General features: G+C 37.3%; 1 protein-coding gene across 11 annotated transcripts in view; it reads left to right on the top strand.

Annotated features, from left to right (window-relative positions):
• DMXL2 (Dmx like 2) overlaps positions 1 to 24,352 on the top strand; it is a 175,312-nt gene that overhangs the window by 99,352 nt on the left and 51,608 nt on the right. For 10 of the 11 annotated variants that reach the window (XM_032174147.3, XM_032174146.2, XM_058427166.1 and 7 more), the window contains exons 14-18: positions 5,601 to 5,690; positions 8,212 to 8,329; positions 15,424 to 15,543; positions 19,650 to 19,877; positions 22,439 to 24,118. In XM_032174147.3, coding sequence (XP_032030038.1) covers positions 5,601 to 5,690; positions 8,212 to 8,329; positions 15,424 to 15,543; positions 19,650 to 19,877; positions 22,439 to 24,118 — 2,236 coding nt within the window. The remainder of the gene's footprint in view (positions 1 to 5,600; positions 5,691 to 8,211; positions 8,330 to 15,423; positions 15,544 to 19,649; positions 19,878 to 22,438; positions 24,119 to 24,352) is intronic. The other variant, XM_058427167.1, reaches the window with a different exon arrangement.

Here is a 24,352-nt window from a genome sequence, read left to right as displayed (position 1 = left end):
ACCGGCTAATTTTTTTTTTTTTTTAGTAGAGATGGGGTTTCATTGTGTTAGCCAGGATGGTCTCTATCTCCTGACCTCATGATCCGCTCGCCTCAGCCTCCCAAAGTGCTGGGATTACAGGGGTGAGCTACTGTGCCCAGCTGAGATGACTTTTTCAAAATTTCTTTTTCAGATTTTTTGCTGTTGGCCTATAGAAATGCTACTGATATTTGTATGTTGATTGATATCCTGGAACTTTACTGAATTTATCAATTCTAATGGTTTTTGGTGGAGTCTTTAGGTGTTTCCAAATGTAAGATCATGCTGTCTGCCAACAAGGATAATTTGACTTCTTCCTTTCCAATTTGGATGCCTTTTATATCTTTCTTTTGTCTGATTGCCCGAGCTGGCACTTTCAGTACTATGTTGAATAACAGTGGTGAAAGTGAGCATCCTTGTTGTGTTCTAGATCTTAGAGAAAAGGCTTTCAGTTTTTCCCCATTCAGCATGATACTAGATGTGGGTCTGTGGTGTATGGCTTTTATTATGTTGAAGTATGTTCCTTCTACACCCAGTTTTTTTAGAGTTTTCATCATGAAGGGGTGTTGAATGTTATCATGCTTTTTTAGCATTAATTGATATGATCATACGGTTTTTGTCCTTCATTCTTTTGATGAAATGTATCACATTGATTTGTATATGTTGAACCATCCTTGTGTCCCTGTTATGATAAATAATCTTTTAATTGTTTTAATCATATTGTTGAATTTACTTGGTAGTGTTTTATTTAGGATTTTTGCATCAATATTCATCAGAGTTACTGACCTGTAGTGTTCTTTTTTGATGTGTCTTTGTTTGGTTTTGGTATCAAGGTAATACTGGCCTCATAGAATGAGTTTGAAAGTATTCCTCCCTTCTCTATTTTTCAGAATAATTTTAGTGGGGTTGGTATTCGTTCTTTTTTATATGTTTGGTAGCATTCAGCAGCAAAACCATTGGGTCCTGGGCTTTTCTTTACTTAGAGACTGTTTATTATGGCTTTGATCTTGTTACTTGTTTTACTGATCTATTCAGGTTTTGGACTTCTTTTGTGGTTTAGTCTTTTTTTTTTTTTTAATTGCGTTCCCACTTTATTTTTTTTTATATGTATATATTTTTATTATACTTTAGGTTTTAGGGTACATGTGCACAATGTGCAGGTTTGTTACATATGTATCCATGTGCCATGTTGATTTCCTGCACCCATTAACTCGTCATTTAGCATTAGGTATATCTCCTAATGCTGTCCCTCCCCCCTCCCCCAACCCCACAACAGTCCCCGGAGTGTGATATTCCCCTTCCTGTGTCCATGAGTTCTCATTGTTCAATTCCCACCTATGAGTGAGAACATGCGGTGTTTGGTTTTTTGTCCTTGCGATAGTTTACTGAGAATGATGTTTTCCAGTTTCATCCATGTCCCTACAAAGGACACGAACTCATCATTTTTTATGGCTGCATAGTATTCCATGGTGTATATGTGCCACATTTTCTTAATCCAGTCTATCGTTGTTGGACATTTGGGTTGGTTCCAAGTCTTTGCTATTGTGAATAGTGCCACAATAAACATACGTGTGCACGTGTCTTTATAGCAGCGTGATTTATAGTCCTTTGGGTATATACCCAGTAATGGGATGGCTGGGTCAAATGGTATTTCTAGTTCTAGATCCCTGAGGAATCGCCACACTGACTTCCACAATGGTTGAACTAGTTTACAGTCCCACCAACAGTGTAAAAGTGTTCCTATTTCTCCACATCCTCTCCAGCACCTGTTGTTTCCTGATTTTTTTAATGATGGCCATTCTAACTGGTGTGAGATGGTATCTCACTGTGGTTTTGATTTGCATTTCTCTGATGGCCAGTGATGATGAGCATTTCTTCATGTGTCTTTTGGCTGCATAAATGTCTTCTTTTGAGAAGTGTCTGTTCATATCCTTCACCCACTTTTTGATGGGCTTGTTTTTTTCTTGTAAATTTGTTTGAGTTCATTGTAGATTCTGGATATTAGCCCTTTGTCAGATGAGTAGGTTGCAAAAATTTTCTCCCATTGCTGCATCATGCTACCTGACTTCAAACTATACTACAAGGCTACAGTAACCGAAACAGCATGGTACTGGTACCACAACAGAGACATAGATCAATGGAACAGAACAGAGCCCTCAGAAATGATGCCGCATATCTACAACTATCTGATCTTTGACAAACCTGACAAAAACAAGAAATGGGGAAAGGATTCCCTATTTAATAAATGGTGCTGGGAAAACTGGCTAGCCATATGTAGAAAGCTGAAACTGGATCCCTTCCTTACACCTTATACAAAAATTAATTCAAGATGGATTAAAGACTTAAATGTTAGACCTAAAACCATTAAAATCCTACAAGAAAACCTAGGCAATACCATTCAGGACATAGGCGTGGGCAAGGACTTCATGTCTAAGATGGCTTTTCTTATAGTTAGAAGCAACATTTAATCCAGATTGTGATGGTTAAGAAAGAATTTCTGATGGAGATAGATATCTGAGATAAGTCTTACTGAATGGGTAAGACATGAAAGTGAAGGAGGAAAAGGATATTTCAGGTAGAGATAACAGCAACTAAAAATGCACAGAGGTAGAAGAATGTGCATAGTAAACTGTAAGTAGTTTATTACAGCCATAGCATAGAATGTGAATGGCTGTTGGAAATAGCTGAGACTGGATAGGAAGTTAGAGGTTAGATTGTGAAAAATTTTGTATTGCTTTCTTTATGATTTTGCTCTGCTTTCTCAAAGTCTGTTCTCAACATAGGAGTTAGAATGATGCCCTTAAAATGTAATTCAGGGCTGGGTGCGGTGGCTTACGCCTGTAATCCTAGCACTTTGGGAGGCCGAGGCAGGTGGATCACCTGAGGTCAGGAGTTCAAGACCAGCCTGGCCAACATGGTGAAACCCTATCTCTTCTAAAAATACAAAAATTAGCCAGGTGTGGTGGCATGCACCTGTAGTCCCAGCTACTCGGGAGGCTAAGACAGGGGAATCACTTGAACTCGGGAGGCTCAGGTTGCAGTGAGCCAAGACCGTGCCATTGCATTTCAGCCTGGGCAGCAAGAGTGAAACTCCGTCTCAAAAAAAAAAAAAACAAAAAAACAAAAAAAAGACTTTGTCAAAACCAGATAAGCAAAGAAGGAGATTTTGAAAATATTATTAATGTGTTTGTTTCCATTAAAGCCAAAAAAATAAAACTGTAATTAGTCCAGTTTCTAGTATAAATAAATTTAAACTTAAAGTAATATGTGAGTTTTAATGCACCTACTTTTCAATTTTTTAGCATTTTTCAACTACTTTAGTGTTCTGGAAAAATGTTAACTACAGCCAGGTGTGGTGGTTTATGTCTGTAATCCCAGTGCTTTGGGAGGCTGAGGTGGGAGGATTGCTTGAGGCCAAGAGTTTGAGACCTGAGCAACATAGTGAGACCCTGTCGCTACAAAAAAATTAAAAAATTTGTCAGGCATGGTTGCATGCCCCTGTAGTCCTAGTTACTTGGGAGGCTGAGGTAGGAGGACCACTTGAGCCTGGGAGTTGTTAGCCAATAGAGCAAGACCCTGAAAAAAGAAAAGAAGAATGTTAACCATTAAAAAAAAAAACATCAAAACACATATGTGCAGTTTTGATGCACATTAATGGCATCAATGTGGCTCATTAAGATACTCTTGGGTTCTGTATTTAAATGTTTGATATTTTGCTCATTATGGATTGTTTACATTAATTTTGATTTTAAAATATTGCATTAAAATGTTATTTTTCTTGATTATTGAATTTTTGAGCACTCTTTTAAATTTTGCACCCTGGGTGAATGCTTCACTTCATTCTAATTTCCAGTAGTATCTTCCACTATAAATTGAGTTCCTTGGCTGGAGGTGATGTTGAGTGAGATTCTGTAGAATTCTGGAATTCTGTAGTGTAGTGTTCAGAAAGTCTGTTAGAGTTGTGGGCAGGGAAAGCAAATCCTTAGCTGGGATATATAACTATTCCTGTGAGGGGATCTCAACCTTGGCTGCACATTGGAAGCAGCTCAATCTCTGTGGGTGGGACCTAAGCATCATTGATTGTTAAAGCTCTCCAGGTGATTCAGTGTGCAGCCGAGATTGAGAACCAGTGATCTACAGCAGTACTTCTTAAACTTTAGTATGCACGTGAATCCTATGGAAGTCTCGTTAAAATACAGACATCTTAGTTTCAGGGAGTAAGTATGCATTCATAAAAAGCTTCCTGTCACTGCTGGTCTGTTGACTATACTTTGAGTAGCAAAGCTTTGTTGTGTGCTACAAAAATTTCACTGTTTTCACCTCACCAACTATAAGCCACAGTTGAGTCCAGATGTCAATGAACAAACCCAGCAGACTGTTAACACCATTTCTTTCTTTCTTTTTTTTTTTTTTTTTTGTGATGGAGTCTCACCCTGTCACCCAGGCTGGAGTGCAGTGGTGCAATCTCGGCTCACTGCAACCTCCGCCTCTCAGGTTCAGGTGATTCTCCTGCCTCAGTGTCCTGAATAGCTGAGATTACAGGCGCCCTGCATCACTCCCCACTAATTTTTATATTTTTAGTAGAGATGGGGTTTCACCATGTTGGCCAGGCTGGTCTCTTAACTCCTAACCTCAGGTGATCCACCTGCCTTGGCCTCTTAAAGTGCTGGAATTACAGGTGTGAGCCACCATGGCTGGCCCTGTTAACAACATTTCTAAATGTCTGAGCTAACACTTTAAATCATGAATCTTGGGTGAACATACCCATATCAACAAATTCAGCCCTACCTAACTACATATTTTTTTCTTTTGATCTAATAACCCTAGAATCAATTTTCTAAAATGCTCTCTGGAATCCTACTGATACAAATAAGGAAGTTTCTACAACTCCAGTGTATATGCTGTTTTCTCCCCTACCTTGTACTTATATCTCTAGGCGAAGCTAGCCTCTAACCCCTCTTATTGGCCTTTTTGAGGTGGTGAAAAGTGGTAAAGGTGGGTGCTGAGGAGAACGGGCATTTCTTTCTGAGGCAACCGTTTCAGATGAAGTTACTGAAAGGTTTTTATGCAAGAGAAAGCTGGTTGGAACATGGGTGAGGAGGACTGTTCTTTTTAGCAGAAAGTTTTGGGGCTTTGGGGTTCCAAAGTTAGGCTTCATTTGTTAGTTCATACATCCTTATCCCAAGACACAAGAGTCCCACTTCTTCTCAACCATTGCCCTTACCTTCCGTCTGGCAGGGTTGTAATTTTAAATGGCATTGTACATCTGCAGACCACTCAGGCATTGGGCCAGATCTTCAGCCATGTCTGTCTTGGGCTTTAAGGTTGCAAAAATGAAGAAGATATGATGCCTTGAAGTTATATGCTATTTTTGTAAACATTATAGTTTTCTCTCTGCTTAGTTAACTTTAGAGTTAACATGAGAATGAATATGGAAAGTTGAAATATTTCTTTGAATGTATTACGTTCCATTGCCAATCAGTGAATATTTTGAGGGGGCCTTAAATGTCCAAGATACTGTGTCATATTGACAGTAGATTATACGTTGTTGGCCATTAACATTTTGTGTTTTTTATTTACAGAAACTTATTGGAGAAGTGTTTAATATTGTGAGCCAACAGTCTACTGCTCGACCTGGCTGCATTATTGAACTCGATGCAATAACCAACCAAGTAAAAACATGCTTGTGAATTGGTGATATTCGTATACTTTATCCCATGGTGTTTTATGTATATATGATATGTGTCATTCTCATTCTCAGAATAATTTTCTTGTTTGTTATTAAATGCAGACAACTTCTGTTGATTCCCATAGTGAAAATCTACTAATGATTTAGGGATTATTTTTCTCCTTGGGAAACCAAGAACCGTATGTTCTCACTTATAAGTGGGCGCTAAGCTATGTGTATGCAAAGGCATACAGAGCAATATAATGGACTTTAGAGACTCAGAAGGGGGAGGGTGGAAATGGAACTAGAGATTTAAAAAACCACATGTTAGGTACAGTGTACACTACTTGGGTGATGGGTGCACTAAAATCTCAGAATTCACTACTAGTTCATCCATGTAACAAAGAAACCACTTGTACCCCAAAAGCTATTGAAGTAAAAATTTTTAAAAAAGGAATTATTCTTCTCCAGTTGAATTGTATTTGTAGCAAAGGAAATTTGATTCAGTTAGAGAAACCATGACCTTGATCTTGAAATGCTGAGGGAAAATAACAGTGCAGCTGCATAGAGGGTCGGGTTGTGGTTTCTCATTTTATAGTATTACTCTTTTCAACGCAGTAGAGGGTAACCTCAGCTTCAGAGTGTTTACCTTGTTAGGCCCCATGTTGGGTACTTTTATGAGGTCCTTTAAAATGCAGATGAAAGTCAGATCCAAGTGGACATATACTTTTTAATCACAGGTCCTTTGTGTAGTCAGTATTCCTCCCTAGCTACTACCTAGGAAAGAAGGAGAACCCTTCTCCCTACAGGGAGATGTAAAACCCATTTTAGCCCTCAGGATATTTGTTTCTTTAGGACTATGTTTATGGTCTGAGGGATGGAACTAACATTCATTCCAAATGTGAAAAGGATTGTTTGGTAAGGAAGCTGCCAATAGTTTTAAACAAGGAAATGAAGAAAGAGCCAACTATAGTTAAAAGCAAGTATAGAGTTACATCATAAATTTTCTTTAGTGTCTTGCACTTTCTGTTGGGAAAAATGTACTCATTTCTGCTAATATCGATAAAATATATCATCTCTTGATAGCAGAACTGGGGCTGCCAGACCCATATTGCTAATACCTCCTGGGAAATGCTTAACTTTTTAATCCCCAGTGCTGCACCTTTCTTCAGATTCAGCCTGTGATTTCTTTTTTCTACTCCATAGGATTGTAGAAGAGTGGGTTGGCTTCCTTCCTATAGATAACTTAATTTTTAATGGATTGGATGTTAAATTCATCCCCTACTTTAGCCTCCTTTGCACTCATTACCATGGGATATTAATATAGTCTGCTGTCACAAAGCAGTCTTTTTACTTCATATTTGCTCAACATTTTTTCCCCTGTTCCTTGTGCCTATTTTTAACACAAGGGCTGGTAAACTGTAAGCAATAATGAATGACAAAGTTTAAAATTCTTTCTAGGTTTGTTCCCAGTGTGTTGTGTGATTTCTATATCCATGAAGACATCAGCCTTCTCTTTACTTTCATCTATTGTTTGTCCCTTGGGGAAATGACCTCCTAGACAATGAATGTGAAGATATTTTTAATGTTTTTACCTAGAGAAACACAAAATACCCTATAACTTTCATAAAATTGTATGGCCCAACCTAATATTATAATCCTTTTATTTCTTTCTATTATGTAAAGAGGCAGGTTTTCCTTTATTCTATAAGGTTATAGACTCCTCATCCAGTGCCAAGATAATCATAGCTGCTTCGTTTTCTTGAAATCTCTGGGGGAGCCATCTGATTGATTGTCTTAATACACTTCTAAAATAAGCTTTTGTTTGGATCTAGCCTGTCCTTGAACTTCAGTTCCCGTTAAGGTTCTAAGTAGTCATTCCTGATAGTCTTAAAACATGGTCATGGAGCATAGCAGTTGACAGTGATGTTTCATCCATCCTTGGAGGGGTTCTAGTTAGTTATGTGTAAGTTTAGTTCTCTAGAGATGTATCATCCTGCTGGCTGTTACAGGATCCCTCGTAGTTCCCACTAGACAGAGCTATTGGGATGCTTTGAGGAGCTTTCTGGCTTTGGTTTTGTTTTTTGTTCTCCAGTGGAATTGAAAAAACTGCGAGTTGTGTAGTAGTCTAGTGTGTCTCACGTAGTGCAGCCGTCCATCCCCAGTCAGTTGTGAATCTGATGCTTTCAGGCTCAAAGTGGTGAAGGTTGCTTAACTGTTCTTTAAATTTGGGTTTTTGTAGCATCTTTTTTTTTTTCCTGAGAAGCAAACCTGTTGATTTGTTTCTACTAGAGCTCTTCTATTCTGCTATTGGCTGTGACATCTTTGAAAGTAATTTTTCTCTGACCAGGATAGTTTTAAAGATTCTTTTCTGTTGCTTTTTTCTTTCTAATTAGTAGTAGGTAAAGAATAGAAATTATTAGATATATTTCTTCTGCATTAGCATTGGGGAGGTGACAGATGGGAGATGGGAGACAGGGAATTTCAAAGATAAAACCTCTTCATTTTTTTTTTTGTATTTGTAGTGTGGCTCAAATACACAGTTGCTTCATGTGTTTCAAGAAGACTTCATTATAGGCTATAAACCACATAAGGAAGATATGGAGAAAAAGGAAACAGAAGTATTTTTTCAGCCATCACAAGGTACTTTAAGAAAATAGTCTGCATTTGTTTACCTTCATGCTAAAAAATGATCTCTAAGCTTTCATTGAGTATGGATCTTCAAAAGTTACCACTCTCATAATTTTTGACAGATACACCAGTTAGTTCTGTCAAAATTGCTTGCTTGTAGATGAAGAGGGCATGTGGGTGAAAATTACATTTTGCAAGACAATTCACTGGTGACATAGACTTTTACTAAGAAATGGTATCTATGAACCTTAATTTGTTTTAAAAAGTAAGTTTCTTCAACTCTATAATTAAATTATTTTGATTGGTAGTTCCATTTGGTATCTTAAGGAAAACAGTTAATTTTATTATAGGTTTTAAAAAATTACCAGTAAATTGCTTCGGACCAATGATGAATATAAGATGTAAGGTATCATGTTGTGTGGGACACTAGAAACCTCATGGAAATAGTGAATGCAAGGTACCATCTCACAGTTTTCCCCTTTGAAGTGTGGTATTTTTTCCTTTTTGTGAAAGTAAGTAGTTTAACCCTTTCAAAAACAAACAATATGATGTTTAGTTTAAACTCTATAACTTAGCTTAAAATGTTCCCTTCAGACGTTAAACTTTTGTTTTTTAAATTGGCAAATAAAATTGTGTGTATATATATAACTTCATAATTACAAAACCAACATGTTCTATTTGAAAAGCCATGTCTTTAAGAATTAAGTGTCTATGGCGAATATTTAGTTTACAAAGGGTTTTCAGATAATTAATCTCATTTGGTTACAAATTGTGAATATCCAGATGGACATACTTAATTTTCTCAGTGTAGTCTTCATCACGAAATTATTCGCTTTAGTGGAAAATCAGATTGAGGTCCTGTATTCTAAGAAGCTTAGCTCAAACATCTTTTCACTCGTCAGACTAGTAACTTGTTTTTCTTTCATGTATCTTTCTTCATACACAAAACTTTTCTTATCTCTGTTAGTTATGTTAAGTTTTATTTCACTGTCATTATAACAGCAGTTCTGCTTTACGGATTTAAAATTTACTTTTCTGTAGTATCTTACCTTTGCCTGGGTTAATCTTTTTAATATGGTTTCCAACAAATGTAGCTGCCATTTATCACGTTATTTCTAACAGGAAAGATATGCCAACTTACCAGAATTCAATGCTTAAAGTTGGTACTTTTCTTTATAATATTTTAATTGATTTGCATTAAAAATTTTCTTTATTTCTCACTTTTGATATTTGTTATGCCACTGCTAAATCAGGCCAAAAGATTTCCTCAATGCTTTCTTGGTTTTCCTTTAGTTTTTGTGTGAAGTTTCTCTTTCTTCCTGATTTTATAGCTGTGTTCTTAAAGGACCTGTGCAGGTTTCTCCTCTTTTCTTCCTCTGCTTTATTTTGTACTTTCTAAGTTTTAATTAAAAGTTACTATTTTAGTTAAGAAAATTGCCAAAAATAGACAAAATTATAGTGCATAATTAAATGAACCTCCATATTCCCATAATGTAGGTTAAAGATTTTATCTCGCTTGCTTTGTCTACACAATTTTTCTTTTCCTTTTCCCCCCTGAGATTTTTTTTTTTTTCTGAGACAGAATCTTGCTCTGCTGCCCAGGATGGAGTGCAGTGGCGTCATCTCAGCTTACTGTAACCTCTACCTCCCAGGTTCAAGCAGTTCTCCTGCCTCAGCCTCCCGAGTAGCTGGGATTATAGCTACTCGGCTGTAATCCACCTGGCTAATTTTTTTGTATTATTACTAGAGTCGAGAGTTTTACCCCGTTGGCCAGGTTGGTCTTGAACTCCTGACCTCAAGTGATCAGCCCGCCTTGGCTCCCAAAGTGCTGGGATTACAGGTGTGAGCCACTGCGCCTGGCCCCCCTGAAATATTTTAAAGCAAATCCACCTGCAGTGTTGTTTCACTTCCATATGCGTTTCTAAAAATAGCTTCCTTACATATTTGCTATTATCAAATTGATAAAATAATAAAATTCCTCAGAATCGTGCAATAACTACTCCATAGTTCTTCCAGTTGTCTAAAAAATGTTGAGGTTTTTGTTCATTTATGTGTTTTTGTTTGAATCTATATCCAAACAAAGTTTACATATTGTGTTTTCATTGTCTATTTAAAGAGTATTTTAATCTAAAGTGATACCTTATATACACCCTCATTATGCCACTGACTTGTTTTAGAGCAAGTTTTTATTTTTATTTTTACTTTTTATTATACTTTAAGTTCTGGAATACATCATGCAGGTTTGTTACATATGTATACATGTGCCGTGGTGGTTTGCTGCACCTATCAACCCATCGTCTACATTAGGTATTTCTCCTAATGCTATCGCTCTCTTAGCCCCCCACCCTCCGACAGGCCCTGGTGTGTGATGTTCCCTTCCCTGTGTCTGTGTGTTCTCATTGTTCAACTCCCACTTATGAGTGAGAACATGCAGTGTTTGGTTTTTCTGTTCCTGTGTTAGTTTGCTGAAAATGACGGTTTCCAGCTTCATCCATGTCCCTGCAAAGGACATGAACTCATCCTTTTTTATGGCTGCATAGTATTCCATGGTGTATATGTGCCACATTTTCTTTATCCAGTCTATCATTGATGGGCATTTGGGTTGTCTCCAAGTCTTTGCTATTGTGAACAGTGCCGCGATAAACATACATGTGCATGTGTCTTTATAGTAGAATGATTTATAATCCTTTGGGTATATACCCAGTAATGGGATTGCTGGGTGAAATGGTATTTCTGGTTCTAGATCCTTCAGGAATTGCCACACTGTCTTCCACAATGGTTGAACTAATTTATACTCTCACCAACAGTGTAAAAGCATTCCTATTTCTCCACATCCTCTCCAGCATCTGTTGTTTCCTGGCTTTTTAATGATTGCCATCCTAACTGGCATGAGATGGTATCTCATTGTGGTTTTGATTTGCATTTCTCTAATGACCAGTGATGATGAGCATTTTTTCATATGTTTGTTGGCTGCATAAATGTCTTCTTTTGAGAAGTATATGTTCATATCCTTTGCCCACTTTTTGATGGGGTTATTTTTTTCTTGTAAATTTGTTTAAGTTGCTTATAGATTCTGGATATTAGCCCTTTGTCAGATGGATAGATTGCAAAAATTTTCTCCCATTCTGTAGGTTGCCTGTTTACTCTGATGATAGTTTCTTTTGCTGTGCAGAAGCTCTTTAGTTTAATTAGATCCCACTTGTCAGTTTTGGCTTTTGTTGCCATTGTTTTTGGTGTTTTAGTTATGAAGGCTTTGCCCATACCTATGTCCTGAATGGTATTGCCTAGGTTTTCTTCTAGGGTTTTTATGGTTTTAGGTCTTACGTTTAAGTCTTCAATCCCTCTTGAGTTAATTTTTGTATAAAGTGTAAGAAAGGGGTCCAGTTTCAGTTTTCTGCATGTGGCAAACCAGTTTTCCCAGCACCATTTGTTAAATAGGGAATCCTTTCCCTGTTGCTTGTTTTTGTCAGGTTTGTCAAAGATCAGATGGTTGCAGGTGTGTGGTGGTATTTCTGAGGACTCTGTTCTGTTCCATTGTTCTATATATCTGTTTTGGTACCAGTACCATGCTGTTTTTGTTACTGTAGCCTTGTAGTATAGTTTGAAGTCAGGTAGTGTGATGCCTCCAGCTTTGTTCTTTTTGCTTAGGATTGTCTTGGCTATGAGGACTCTTTTTTGGTTCCATATGAAATTTAAAGTGTTTTTTTCTAATTCTGTGAGGAAAGTCAATGGTAGATTGATGGGGATAGCATTGAATCTATAAATTACTTTGGGCAGTATGGCCATTTTCACGATATTGATTTTTTCCTGTCCATGAGCATGGAATGTTTTTCCATTTGTTTATGTCCTCTCATTTCCTTGAGCAGTGGTTTGCAGTTCTCCTTGAAGAGGTCCTTGTAAGTTGTATTCCTAGGTATTTTATTCTCATTGTAGCAATTGTGAATGGGAGTTCACTCATGATTTGGCTCTCTGTCTGTTATTGGTGTATAGGAATGCTTGTGATTGTTGCACATTGATTTTGTATCCTGAGACTTTGCTGAAGTTGCTTATTAGCTTAAGGAGATTTTGGGCTGAGACGATTGGGTTTTCTAAATATACAATCATGTCATCTGCAAAGAGAGACAATTTGACTTCCTCTCTTCCTATTTGAATACCCTTTATTGCTTTCTCTTGCCTGATTGCCCTGGCCAGAACTTTCAATACCATGTTGAATAGGAATGGTGAGAGAGGGCATCCTTGTCTTGTGCTGGTTTTCAAAGGGAATACTTCCACCTTTTGCCTATTCAGTATGATATTGGCTGTGGGTTTGTCATAAATAGCTCTTATTATTTTGAGATAAGTTTCATTAATACCTAGTTTATTGAGAGTTTTTAGCATGGGGGGCTGTTGAATTTTATCAAAGGCCTTTTCTGCATCTGTTGAGATAATCATGTGGTTTTTGTCTTTGGTTCTGTTTATGTGCTGGATTACATTTATTGATTTGCATATGTTGAACCAGCCTTGCATCCCAGGGATGAAGCCGACTTGATCGTGGTGGATAAGCTTTTTGATGTGCTGATGGATTTGGTTTGCCAGTATTTTATTGAGGATTTTCGCATCGATGTTCATCAGGGATATTGGCCTGAAATGTTCTTTTTTTGTTGTGTCTCTGCCAGGTTTTGGTATCAGAATGATGCTGGTCTCTTAAAGTGAATTAGGGAGGAGTCCCTCTTTTTCTGTTGATTGGAATAGTTTCAGAAGGAATGGTACCAGCTCCTCTTTGTACCTCTGGTAGAATTCAGTTGTGAATCTGTCTGGTCCTGGGCTTTTTTGGTTGATAGGATATTAATTACTGCCTCAATTTCAGAACTTGTTATTGGTCTATTCAGGGTTTTGACTTTTTCCTGGTTTAGTCTTTGAGGGGTGTATGTGTCCAGGAATTTATCCATTTCTTCTAGATTTTCTAGTTTATTTGTGTAGAGGTGTTTATAGTATTCTCTGATGGTAGTGTTTATTTCTGTGGAATCAGTGATGATATCCCCTTTATCATTTTTTATTGTGTCTGTTTGATTCTTTTCTTGTTTTCTTTATTAGTTTGGCTAGTGGTCTGTTTTGTTAATCTTTTCAAAAAACCAGCTCCTGGATTCACTGATTTTTTGAAGGGTTTTTTGTGTCTCTATCTCCTTCAGTTCTAGAGCAAGTTTTTTTTTTTTTTAAAGAAGTTTCTCTGACTACTTACTTGTGATGTTGTTTAAACTTTTTCTTGTCTACTATATTTCCTGTAAAGTGTAAGTTAGCTCTATAGACTTGATTAGATCTGGGTTCAGCATTCTAGGTGATGCCATGTACTTCATATGTATCATACCAGAAAAAAAATATTTGGATATCTCACTTTTAGTCATATTAAGATTCGGAAGATTCAGTTGGTGGTGTCATTATAGTTTGACAGCAGTCTTTATCTCATGGCTTCTTCCATTGAATATTATTGATCTTAAACCAGTTATTAGGGATTGAAAAATTATGATTTTCCAATTTTTTCAGTTCTCATTTATTAGTTGGAAAGCATCTGTAAAGAAAAGCATTCTTTATCAACTAGGGCTGTTGGATTACTTTGAAAAACAGTTCTTTTTGGGAAGGTTAAGTGCTTAGTTCTTTCCATTTAATTGACAGTTTCAGAATGAGGAGTCTGCGCGCTGGTTATCTCTAGCTGCTACTGTTGAATTTGTTGTTGTTGGATTTCTTTGTCTTTTAATTATCAATATGAGCTCATTTTAAGAAAACTTTAATGAACTATAAGATACATACAGAGAAGTACTGATATAACTCAACGGATTTTTATGTATGTAGGATATTTCAATCAGTTGCAGTCATTTTTTAAATGCTTACATAGTCCTATATTAGGCTAGTTAAATACCATTTGAAGTAGGTTCTGTCCTTTTGACATAACCTCATTATTGTAATAGTTTACTGTCTTTCAGGAGCAAGATTTTCCTGGGTTTATCTTGTAGCTGTCCTTTGCAAGAATGGAATCATCCTTCCAAACTGTTTCTTTTTTTAAAATTATTATTATACTTTAAGTTCTGCGATACATGTGCAGAACATGCAGGCTTGTTACTTAGGTTTACACGTGCTATGGTGGTTTGCTGCACCCATCAACCCGTCATCTATGTTAGGTATTTCTCCTAATGCTCTCCCCTCCCTGGCCCCCCACCCCGCAACAGGCCCTGATGTGTTATGTTCCCCTGCCTGTGTCCGTGTGTTCTCCTTGTTCAACTCCCACTTATGAGTGAGAACATGCGGTGCCAAACTGTTTCTTTTAATGGAAATGGTTAGAGGCCACAATTTTAACTCTAGCAGCGCTCATTACCAATATGTTGTCATTATGAGTTTTAATGATTAAGGAAAACTTTTATTATCCTGCATAGATTTCATTTTCGGTTATGAAGAATATAATTGTCAGCAGGGAAAATTATATATACAAGTAATGTCTCTTTTAAGAAAATGCATGAAATTTCTACAAAATTTCTTCTTTACCCTACCACTGCTCCTTCCCCCACAACTTGTTTTTTTTTAATGCTGTTTTCATGCAAGAAAAGTAGGATGAATGTTTATTATTTCTTTTTAATTGCCAGTTTTCTAAATAAGGAGTAAGTGCCCCGGTTGCTCCAGGGGCATCCTGTGAGGCTGGCTTGAGCTTTGTATGCTCAGCACCCCGCTTCCTTCCCTTCTCTCCTCCTCCCATTCTTCTGCTGCTGCTTTTCTTTCCTTTCCTTTCCTTTCTTTTTTATATACCCTCTTTTGGTATTTGTGTGAACTCATAGTTTGTAATAGGATAAATATGTTTTAACAAATTGTATTCAGTTTTATTCTTTGATGCTCGAAGTGTCCCCTCTTTGACCAGTAGGTATCCTTTCATGTTAGCTTTTGTGTACTTTTGACATAACTTCATTGGTCCTTGACAGCTATCTAACTTTCGGTACAAAAATTATATAAAACTCTTCCTTAAAGTCTTTCTTGCCTTTTCTTCCCAACTTCCATGCATATCAAGAGGTGGTAGCTTTTAAAAAGTGTTTTTTTAACTCCATAAAAACATACTAATTTAAATATCCTTTTCCTTTGAATAATAGGATACCGCCCACCACCATTTTCAGAAAAGTTCTTTCTAGTAGTAATTGAGAAGGACAGCAATAATAACTCTATTCTGCATATGTGGCACCTTCATCTTAAATCTGTACAAGCATGTTTAGGTAAGTAATTACAGTTTTATACAGAGATGATACATAATAAATTCATTTTATAGAATATGCTTTACTTTGGTTAATTCTGTAAAATGAAGTTCCATTAACTGTAAATTGAGTTGCTGAATTATGTCTCTTCTAAACTTTTAATTACAAGGTCATAAATCATTATTGAAACTGGTTAATCCTAAAAACCAGCCTATGGGCACATTAGACATATTGAAAAAAAATAAAAGCTTTGTTTATTTTTTTCAGTGAATATTTATTGAGTGTACATTATGACTGTTCTAGATGTCCATTGAACTAATATTATACTTTTTTGTTAATACACATTCCCATCCAATACACTGTACATCATCAGCTTTATCATCATTAAAATAAGCAGAATTGGCCGGGTGTGGTGGCTCACGCCTATAATCCCAGCACTTTGGGAGGCCGAGGTGGGCGGATCACGAGGTCAGGAGATTGAGACCATCCTGGCTAACACGGTGAGACCCTGTCTCTCCTAAAAATACAAAAAATTAGCCTGGCTTGGTGGCGGGCGCCTATAGTCCCAGCTACTTGGGAGGCTGAGGCAGGAGAATGGTGTGAACCTGGGAGGCGGAGGTTGCAGTGAGCTGAGATTGCACCACTGCACTCCAGCCTGGGCGACAGAGCGAGACTCCATCTCAAAAAAAAAAAAAAATTGCTGTTTGATAAAATATGATGGAGTGCCTGAGGCTTATAAGCAGAACCGTTTTTGTAGAGCATTAAGAAATACAGGCTGGGCATGGGCATGGTGGCTCATGCCTATAATCCCAGCACTTTGGGAGGCTAGGGCAGGACAATTGCTTGAGCCCAGGAATTCTAGATCAGCCTGGGCAATATAGTGAGACTTCATCTCTCCAAAAGTAAAAAATTAGTCAACTGTGGTGGCATGTGCCTATAGTTGGGAGGCTGAGATGGGAGGATTGCTTGAGCCCTGGAGGCAGAGGCTGCAATGAGCCGAGACTGCAGCACCGCACTCCAGCCTAGGTGAAAAAGTGAGACCCTTTGTCAATTTTGCCATTTCAAAAAAAGAAATGCAATTGTGATTAAAAAATTACTTCAGCCATTCTTTTGGTGTACACATTTAGATTAATCTCTAAACTAATTGGGAAATCTGTAGTATGAAGCAAAGAAATTGATCATAGATTTTTTAAAAACAAACTTTTATTTTTTGAGAGATAATTCTTAAAATGAAGAACTGCATGGATAGCCATATCACATTGAATCTGCTTTAAACTGTTAAAATATTTGAGTTGTAAGATTTTATTATGTCTTATAATTAATTGATTTTATACAACTTTTTATATAACATTTAATACAGTGAAAGAATAATTTGTACTTTTTTGTTCACATGTGTTATACATTATCACAATTGTAGCAGTTCTAACTGGGCCATGAATTGGCATTAGAAAAGCCAAATTATATGACAGAACCTGTACCTTCACCTAGTTGAGCCTAATCTTCTTGAAGCACCGGGAATTTAAAAATTCTTTCAAAGCCTTTGGAGTTAATTCTTTGCATTATATGTTGTTTGATAGAAATGCAAGAGAAGGGATCTAAAACAAGTTCATCAGGAAGAGATTCACCCAGCAGAGAAATGTAGTAATTTGTAGAATTGGGCACAGAAATGGGAGTGGCTCTGAAGAGATTTATAGAGGTAGTAACAGGTCCTTGTGGGAGGACAGGAACCATGTGATTTTGTTTGTCCCCACTGCTTGTGAAGCGTGTGTCTCACTAAAGCGAGGGCTAGAGTTGAGTTGCTTGCCTACACTATTTGTGACAGCAGTAGGTCACAGACAATGAGATTACAGTAGAGGCAAATAATGTACTCTTTTTAGCTGTGATAGAAAGCATCTATGTTTTTGTTCTAATCTTTGCTGCAGATTTAACAGTGTATCCTGCCATTCACATTTAACGCTTGAATTTACCGCAGTAGTGAATATCCTGTTAGAGGATAAATGATTGGTTTAAATTTTGTTAGAGAAGGAAACATGTTGAGTACCTTCTGGGTGCCAGGCACTGAGATTGGTGCTTTATATATGTGAGATAGATATTATCCCCAGTTTACTAATGGAGTCAGGGTAAGTAAACTTGACCAAGTCCCGTTATATAGTCACAGAACTAAGTTTCAAAATCAGGCCTTGTTGACTCTAAAGGCTTTGCTTTTTTTTCCTGCTCTTATTTTCTTTCTTAGCATGAGATATATGTTAGAAAATAGCGTGATTTACAGGAAGAGAAATGATGTAGTTTAACCTTAGTTAGCTGGTGAGAAAGTAGCCAGAGATGATGGTGAAGTGCCTGGCCTAAGGAAACACGTCTCATTAGTGATAGAGCCAGGAGTGGGACTCCTGTCTTCTGACTACGGAGCCAAGTTTGTAGTCTTATTTCATTTTACAAAAAAAGTTTTCATATTTCTTACTTAGTGGTCTGCCATTATAAGATAGATTAACATGTTTAACAGAAACAAAAGAGGATTGATTATTATTTATTGGATATTCTGGTGCTCTTTGAGACGTACAAGGCAGTAACAACACATCATCCCTGCCTTTAGTGAATTTGTAGTCCAGTTGGGAGAGACAGATACACAAATAAATAAATAAAATAAATAAAATATAGAGTATCTCTTATATGTCATGGAAGAACAGATAACTGAATCTTAGAGATTTACACTCACGGGAAGTTCTTTGGAAGATCAAGTCAATATGGCTTACAAAGGCTGTCAACTAATACTATCTTAAATTTTCTTAGAACTTTTAGTTTTTGTGTTTATTCTTGAAATCATTCTCTGATTTGAGTACTTGATAGGAGGCTGCTAGTCTAATGTCTTCTTTGCCCCTAGAAAATTACATGGCCTCAGGAAAATCACTAAGCTCTCTGAGTTTAAATTTCTTAATCTAAAAGTGAGGCAGTATATTGTTATTTCTTAAAGTTTGGTTCATGATCCATCTATTTCAAAAACACCTGGGCTGCTTTACTGGGATCTACCCCATATCATCTAAATCAGTGTCTCTGTGGTTAGGCCTGGGAATTTGCATGTTAACAAATTCCTCAAGCTTTTAATGTGTTTTAAAGGTTGTAAGCACTGGACTGTATAAGGGGTTTCTTTTAGCCTTTACATGTTGTGATTCTTCCCTGTCAGTCTTGCGTGATGGAGTTGGTGCTAAGAAAGAGTAAAATTGTAAAAAAAAAAAAAAAAATTTAAGCTTATCAGGGTAACTAAGCAAAAGTTTGAAAATTGACCTTGTCTCCAAAGTAACTTTTTAAAAAAATTTTATTGATGCGTAATAATTATACATATTTATGGGGTACATGTGATATTTTTATACATGCATAGAATATGTACTGATCATATCAGGGTATTTAGGATATTCATTACCTTGAAATTTATTGTTTCTTCAGGTTGGGAACATTTCAAATCTTCATTTCTAGCTCTTTTGAAATATATATTGTTGTTAACTGTAGTCATTCCACTGTGCTATCAAACAATAGAACTTATTTCTTCTACCTTCATGTTTGTACCTATTAAACAGTCTCTTCACCCACCCCACAACCCTTCCCATTCTCTGGTATCTATTATGCTATTATCTACCTCCATGAGATCCACTTTCTTAGCTCTCACATATGAGTGAGAGAACAGGTGATATTTGTATTTCTGTGCCTGGCTTATTTCACTTAACATAGTGACCTGAAGTTTCCAACTGTGTTGCTGCAAAGGATTTCATTCTTGTTTATAGCTGAATAGTATTCCATTGTGTATATATACAACATTTTATTTATCCATTTATTCATTGATGGATACTTAGGTTGATTTTATGTCTTGGCTGTTGTGAATAGTGCTACAGTAAATGTGGGGGTGCAGTTATACCTTTGATATACTGATTTCCTTTCCTTTGGGTAAACACCTAGTAGTGAGATTGCTGAGTCATATGGTCATTCTGTTTTAAAAAGAGTTCTCTTTTCTCTGTGTCCTCACCTCCAAAATACTTTTAAGAAGCTATGTTTCTTAAATAATAACAAAGTAATATTCTAGCTCCTATTTATAGTAATGATATACATACATTTTGTAATTTTATAATTTATTTTTAAAGCTAAATCTTCAGAAGGGGCTTCCTCTGAGAGTCTACTTTCAGTCCCTGGACAGAAGAATGTAGATTCTTCTCCAGAAACCTCTCCTAGTGTGAGCCCCATGCCACATTCTTCATCAATTGCCAATCTTCAAACTGCCAGTAAACTTATTCTGAGTTCTAGACTGGTGTATAGCCAACCCCTTGATCTCCCAGAATCAGTTGAAGTAATAAGAGCAACGCCTTCAGCAGGTAAGGTCACTTTAAGACTGGGCAGTGGTAGCTCAGAGTGATAAAATGTATGAACTCTTTAGTGGATAAAATAGATGAACTCTTCTGAAATATGTGCTATGTTGACATTAAAATATTTATTTTCTATTAATGATATGTCTAGATGTTTCGAAACATGTCTTTATTAGAAATAATTTCCTGGCTGGGTGCGGTGGCTCACTTCTGTAATCCCAGCACTCTGGGAGGCTGAGGTGGTTGGATCACTTGAGGTCAGTAGTTCGAGACCACCCTGGCTAACATGGCGAAACCCTGTCTGTACTAAAAATACAAAAATTACAAGCACGTGCCTGTAATCCCAGCTACTTGGGAAGCTGAGGCAGGAGAATTGCTTGCTCGAGAGGTGGAGGTGGCAGTGAGCTGACATCACAGTACTGCATTCCAGCCTGGGCGGGTGACACAGTGAGACTCCATACACACACACACACACAAAATTTCCTGCGATAAATGTAATCAGCTTGACAAAAAATAGTGTAATTTTTTTTTTTTTTTTTTTTAAGACACAGCCTCACTCTGTCGCCCAGGCTAGAGTGCAGTAGTGCTATCTCGGCTCACTTCAAGCTCCACCTCCCGGGTTCACACCCATTCTCCTACCTCAGCCTCCCGAATAGCTGGAACTACAGGCGCCCACCACCATGCCCAGCTAATTTTTTTTGTATTTTTAGTAGAGACGGGGTTTCACCGTGTTAGCCAAGATGGTCTCGATCTCCTGACCTCGTGAGCCACCCACCTTGGCCTCCCAAAGTGCTGGAATTACAGGTGTGAGCCACCACGCCTGGCCAAAATAGTGAAATTTTTTTTTTTTTTGAGATGGAGTTTTGCTCTGTCACCCAGGCTGGAGTGCAGTGGTGCTATCTCGGCTCACTGCAAGCTTCGCCTCCCAGGTTCACGCCATTCTCCTGCCTCAGCCTCCTGAGTAGCTGGGACTACAGGCGCCCACCATCACGCCTGGCTAATTTTTTGTATTTTTAGTGGAGACAGGGTTTCACCGTGTTAGCCAGGATGGTCTCAATCTCCTGACCTCGTGATCCACCCACCTCTGCCTCCCAAAGTGCTGGGATTACAGGCGTGAGCCACCGCGCCCAGCCAATAGTGAAAATATTTTAATGTGAGATGTCTTGCCTATACTTTGGAATATAATGATAGTAAAATTTTGAAGAACAAATACATTCATTTGTAAACCACTGAGGCTTTTTTTAAAATTTAAGACTTTTCATTCACATTGTGGTAATCACGTCTCACTTTTATTAAGAATGTTTGAACAAGAGTTGGCAGATACTCTGAGGAAAAATGTAGGATAAAAGACTATAGTTTGGGTGGTCTGGAATGATAGTGACTTTAGCAAGGTAGATATTTGGAGGGCAAGTCTGGCAGCTGTGTTTAAAGTGATCTACTTGTAGAATTTTAATTGGGGAATTTCTAGAATGGTGTTTTTGGGAAACCAAAATTGGAGGTTCAGGGCTGCTAAAATTACTGGTGAATGATATTCAGTATGGGTGTTTTCTTATGCATCCCTAAGACAGGTTTGCATTCACAGTTGGAAAGATCATATTGAGAAGAGTGTACTCTGGGCTTTTGTGGCTGGTGCAGATCTAGGCCAGTTTGTTAATCTTTCAATATATTTGAAAGGTTTGGATTATACTCAAATAAGTTTATTGGAGTTCATGATAATAAATTATATAATTTATATATATAATTATATAATTAAATTACAGACGCCTTATAAAATGTCTTATTTGACTATAATAATCTAGGGGAAACAGTAACTGATCCCAACTGTTTAGATGGAACAGGCTCAGATGATTAAGTAGCTTTCCCACTGTTAATGAAATTATTGATGGGTTGAAACTCAAATCCAGATCTTCTGACCTCAGATCTTAATCTCTATATCCCCTTGTCTTACAGTTGACAACAGATGTGTATTGTTAGTCTTTGGCAGTCAGGAATAGATAAGAGGGTTCTGGTTCAGTGCTAAGAGACGATGAATTAAACTTGGTAAAATGGGTAAGATCTATTGTTCTGTTTTGCTGTCTGAAACAAAATTTGATGTACCACCTGGGGTCTGGATTATTTAAGGGAAGGTTAGGGGCATTTGAAAGGCAAATTGTAAAGCTCAGTTAAGTATTCATGATGAAAATGATTAAATATATAGTATGAAAGTCTAAGGAGGCATGTTGTGAAGGTAAATATAAATAATAGAAACACATTAAGGGCTGACTTGTTTCAGTGGTTTTGAGTTTTATTTTAATTAAATGGTTGCCTCATTTAAACTTAATTACCTAAAAACAAATTAAGTGATTATTATTGCATACCTTGATTTCACTGATGGGCTCTTCAAGACCTTTATAGATATGTTGGCCAGTGGACATTAGTGGGATACTAGTTAAGAGGAAGACTGCAGAGATATTCTGAAGAAGCTCATAGTGACTTTGAATTGATCACATTCCAGAATTTGATTACTACCATATTATTTTGTGGCTTTATTATTATTATTATAACTAACTATTTGCTTTTTCTTTTTTAAGGCCATCTGAGTTCTTCTTCAATTTATCCAGTGTGCCTTGCACCTTATTTAGTGGTTACAACTTGTTCTGACAATAAAGTACGCTTCTGGAAATGTTGTATGGAAGCCAACCCAGAGTGTAATAAAAGTGATGAGAAAGAAATTTATCATTGGAAGAGATGGCCTTTGATGAATGATGAAGGAGAAGATAATAGCAGTACAGTGAGCATTGTGGGAAGACCAGTTGCTGTTAGCTGTTCATACACAGGTCGCCTTGCAGTGGCTTATAAACAACCTATCCACCATAATGGTTTTGTTTCTAAAGAATTTTCCATGCATGTTTGTATATTTGAATGTGAATCTACAGGAGGATCAGAGTGGGTTTTAGAACAAACAATTCATCTTGATGATTTGGTTAAGGTTGGGAGTGTACTTGATTCAAGGGTCAGCGTCGATAGTAATCTGTTTGTATATAGCAAGTCAGATGCACTCTTGAGCAAGGATAGATATCTTATTCCGAATATCAAACATTTAGTACATTTGGACTGGGTATCAAAAGAAGATGGCTCCCACATTCTTACAGTGGGGGTCGGTGCGAATATCTTCATGTATGGAAGGCTTTCAGGAATTGTGACTGAGCAAACCAACAGTAAGGATGGAGTAGCTGTCATTACTTTACCACTAGGTGGTAGTATCAAGCAAGGAGTTAGGTCAAGATGGGTTCTTCTTAGATCTATAGACTTGGTATCTTCTGTTGATGGTACTCCTTCACTGCCTGTTTCTCTCTCTTGGGTAAGAGATGGGATATTGGTGGTAGGAATGGATTGTGAAATGCATGTATATGCACAGTGGAAGCATGCTGTCAAATTTGGAGACACTGAAGCTGATAGTCCTAATGCAGAAGAGGCAGCAATGCAAGATCATTCGACCTTTAAATCTAATATGCTGGCAAGAAAAAGTGTTGTTGAAGGAACAGCTATTTCTGATGATGTTTTTTGTTCACCAACTGTAATTCAAGATGGTGGCTTATTTGAGGCTGCGCATGTACTTTCCCCTACTCTTCCACAATATCATCCAACCCAGCTGTTAGAATTGATGGATTTAGGGAAAGTGCGAAGGGCTAAAGCCATTCTCTCTCATTTAGTAAAATGTATTGCAGGTGAAGTAGCAATAGTTAGAGATGCTGATGCTGGAGAAGGAACTAAGCGACATCTCTCTCGAACTATTAGTGTAAGTGGCAGTACAGCAAAGGAAACAGTCACCGTAGGAAAAGATGGTACTCGAGATTATACTGAGATAGATTCTATCCCTCCACTACCACTATATGCATTACTTGCTGCAGATCAAGATACATCCTACAGAATTTCAGAAGAAAGTACAAAGATACCACAGAGCTATGAAGATCAGACAGTAAGTCAACCAGAGGATCAGTATTCAGAGCTGTTTCAAATCCAGGATATAACAACAGATGATATTGATTTAGAGCCTGAAAAGAGAGAAAACAAATCAAAAGTAATAAATCTTTCTCAATATGGACCAGCTTACTTTGGCCAAGAACATGCAAGGGTACTTTCAAGTCATCTTATGCACTCAAGTCTGCCAGGCCTTACCCGTTTGGAGCAGATGTTCCTTGTAGCTTTGGCTGATACAGTGGCTACTACCAGTACTGAGCTTGATGAAAGTAGAGATAAGAGTTGCTCAGGTAAATATTCTCACTAAAAATTTATAAAGTTGTACCTAATAGAAATATTTGTATTATCTGTATACTGACTCATTTATTGAATTGCAGTCTCAACTTTCAAACTTTGTGGGGAAAAGACCTCCTTAATAGGCAATTACTATTATGTAATATGCTCAGTTAGAAAAGATGGTTGAGGCTGGCATATGAATGCATGGATTTGTGAGATCCATATGCATTCTCTCATGAGTTTTTACA

The sequence above is a fragment of the Hylobates moloch genome, unplaced genomic scaffold, assembly GCF_009828535.3.
Source record: "Hylobates moloch isolate HMO894 unplaced genomic scaffold, HMol_V3 SCAFFOLD_14, whole genome shotgun sequence".
In the NCBI taxonomy this organism is placed as follows: Eukaryota; Metazoa; Chordata; class Mammalia; order Primates; family Hylobatidae; genus Hylobates; species Hylobates moloch.
The sequence above is the reverse complement of the archived record's forward strand: the minus strand, read 5'-3'. Positions and strand labels throughout refer to the sequence as shown.